Genomic DNA, 2974 nt, shown 5'->3' with positions numbered 1-2974 from the left:
GAAACGAGGAAGCTGATTCGAAGACTACAGATCAACCTTCACTCAAACCGTAAAAATCTGTAAAACTTTCCAGAAGTTAATCATTTATGTATATATTAATATTATCACAGTTTAAAAAAAACTTTGACAATGTAAATATGTTAATAGTTACCATGGGTAGCAAAAATTACACAAAAAACTAGGATATCACACCCGTTTTGTAGGTAGAGATATCAAGTTGAAGTGATGCATTTTGAGTAGATATATATATATATACATATATATGCATATATGCATGCATATATAATATGTAAGTGCGTATATATGTATATGTATGAACTTATATGTATGTATATATATATATATATATATATGTGTGTGTGTGTGTGTGCGTGTGTGTGTGTTTCTGTGTGTGTTCGTGCGTGCGTTTAAGTAGGGAAAATAGCTTTGCTTAAAACTCAGAGGAATATTGATATTAAATTCTGGAAACTTACGTGAATTCTATATAAGTTAATATAGCAATTTTAATTCAATCTTTATACGTCAATAACTTGTAACTGGATCAGGCCAACATTATGCATGAGGATTAGGGTTAATAAACGCTTGCATTCCGTAGTGGAAAATTAGCCAGGCGATTCATGGGTTCGTGTGACTTTCAAGGACACTAGTCTATAAATGGATGGGCACCCAATGAATTAGAATAAGTAGTGTTGTGTTGAAAAGAAACCGACCGTTAAGTGGTTAGAGAAAGCTTATCAAATACTTGCCATTTCGATAATGTTACAGGTTCGAATAATTGCGTGATTAACCTACCTATTGTATCTATCGATATTTAGGTGGATTTAGAAGTTCGAAGCTTTGGATACTGTTCTGCAGTACCGAAGATATGATACCAGTCACGATTTTAAAAACTACATGAATAAATAGATAATCACGAATCAGTATTTGATTCGCATACAACACACAAAAGAAGTGGAGATTAACGTACAAATTGTGCAGGTATTTCCTCTATATCCTGATGTACAGTGACATGTGAATGATGTTCTATTATTTATGCAACTTCCGCCATTTTTGCAGGGATTACTGCTGCATGGATCAACTGAAATTTAAAAAAATATGATTTTCAAAATTTGATATAACTAGGAATAAACACGTATATTCGAGAGTAAATATATGGGTGAGAGTATCTCTAAAATAATCGTTATTTAGTTATGTGTTTAAAATCATCAGAAAGTTCTGCTTTCCTAATTTTGTTATGCTAAGCTTTTGCTTATATATATTTAGTATAGTGAACGTAATGTTAGGACTAGAATCCAAGAAAAGATAGGCCAATGAAGGATATTCTGAGTGGATGCTGGACGTGCTGATAACAGCAGCCAACCCCCCTTAAAATTACATTCTATGATTATAAAAGAAGCCTAAACAATATTTATGCATCTAAGGCGAGCGTGCTTAGCGGTATTTCGTCTGTCTTGATGATCTAAGTTCAAATTCCGGCGAGGTCGACTTTGCCTTTCATCCTTCCGAGGTCGATAAATTAAGTACCAGTTGGCCCCCTCTCCCAAAATGTCGGGCCTTGTGTCTAGAGTGGAAAAGAATATTTATGCATCTATCTATCTATCTATCTATCTATCTATCTATCTATCTATCTATCTATCTATCTATCTACCCGTCTGTCTATCTGTGGGTAAATTACTTTAGGCTTGCCCTCTACTACCGCTTGACAACCAGTGTTGTTTCGTTTATATCCACGAAAGCACTTCATCAAAGGAGATCGACTGAATAAGTACCAGGCTTTAAAAAATGCGAGAGTCCATTTGTTCGACTGAACCCTTCAACACGGTGCCCCAGCATGGTCACAGTCCAATCACTGAAACAAGTGAACGATAAAAGATTTTATTCTTTGGAGCTTTTTATATATTTGTTGCAAATTTATCAACAGTCCACATTTGTAATACAGGTTATATTTCAGAATTTTCCTTTCGAGATTTACTATATATTTATATCATTGTATCTTGTTTGCGCTTGTACGGATATGGCCTCCGGTTCTCGCTAGATCATACTATCAGGGCCTTACTCTCGTTCGACGCAGGAGCTACGGGCTGGAAGAGGCCACGCTACAGGCCTCTCGACACGCCCCATGACAAACCCTGCCACGGGCTCCGCCTCACGCCCCGTATCAAATAGCTGGACGTCATTAAGGGAGAGATCTCGTGAGGCTCGGCGTCGCCTTGCACAATGCAGAGGAGCTAGCATGGGATTGTCAGCGATGGTGGTGGTGGGGGGGCACTGGTGGATCTGGTCGGTTCTATGCACGATGACACCTCTGGGACTCTTAACATAAGATGACACCCAGCCCCCATCAATCAAGAACTGAAAGAGAAGAGAGAAGAGATATACTATGTACCCGATACTGAAGTCAAAACTAAAGTCATGTGGTCAGACATTTACATAATTTAGTGGCATTTTCCTTATGATATGCATAGATTGGTACAACGGGTAGTAAAATTACAAATACCAAATTGTTAGGGTTAAGATATTACGTACCAATTTCACAATCTTCCCCTCCAAATCCAGGTAGACAACGACAAGTATAATTGAATCCATGATTCTCACATAATCCTCCGTTTTGACATGGATCGCTGCTACAAGGATCAACTGGAACAAAAAGAATAACTAAGTACCCGCGTTATTTCATAGGGTTATTTTATTACCTCTGGTCATTATAAAAGTCGTAAGACGCTTTTGTTTAAGCCAAGAAAATTCTTGAGATTTATGGACACTTGTATGTATGTATGTGTGCGTATGCATGTGTATATGTATGTGTTAATATTCGTTTTCATGTCGAATTATATCATAAACACAATTCAACGCAAACTGAAGTATTACTCAATATATTTCGTGGCCTATCATACTTCAATATAGTCTGACGAAAGGGTAGCAAGCCGAAACATCAAAGTCAATGTTTCTCTCCATATATATATATATATATATA

At 36.8% G+C, this 2974-nt stretch overlaps 1 protein-coding gene across 1 annotated transcript in view; it reads right to left on the bottom strand.

Moving 5' to 3' along the window:
* LOC128247367 (neurogenic locus notch homolog protein 2-like) overlaps window positions 1–2974 on the bottom strand; it is a 37659-nt gene that overhangs the window by 28095 nt on the left and 6590 nt on the right. The window contains exons 5-6 of the mRNA XM_052966736.1: window positions 2527–2637; window positions 968–1078 (exon numbers count right to left, since the gene is read on the bottom strand). Coding sequence (XP_052822696.1) covers window positions 968–1078; window positions 2527–2637 — 222 coding nt within the window. The remainder of the gene's footprint in view (window positions 1–967; window positions 1079–2526; window positions 2638–2974) is intronic.

This window comes from Octopus bimaculoides, chromosome 3 (genome assembly GCF_001194135.2).
Source record: "Octopus bimaculoides isolate UCB-OBI-ISO-001 chromosome 3, ASM119413v2, whole genome shotgun sequence".
NCBI classification, from domain to species: domain Eukaryota; kingdom Metazoa; phylum Mollusca; class Cephalopoda; order Octopoda; family Octopodidae; genus Octopus; species Octopus bimaculoides.
The sequence above is the reverse complement of the archived record's forward strand: the minus strand, read 5'-3'. Positions and strand labels throughout refer to the sequence as shown.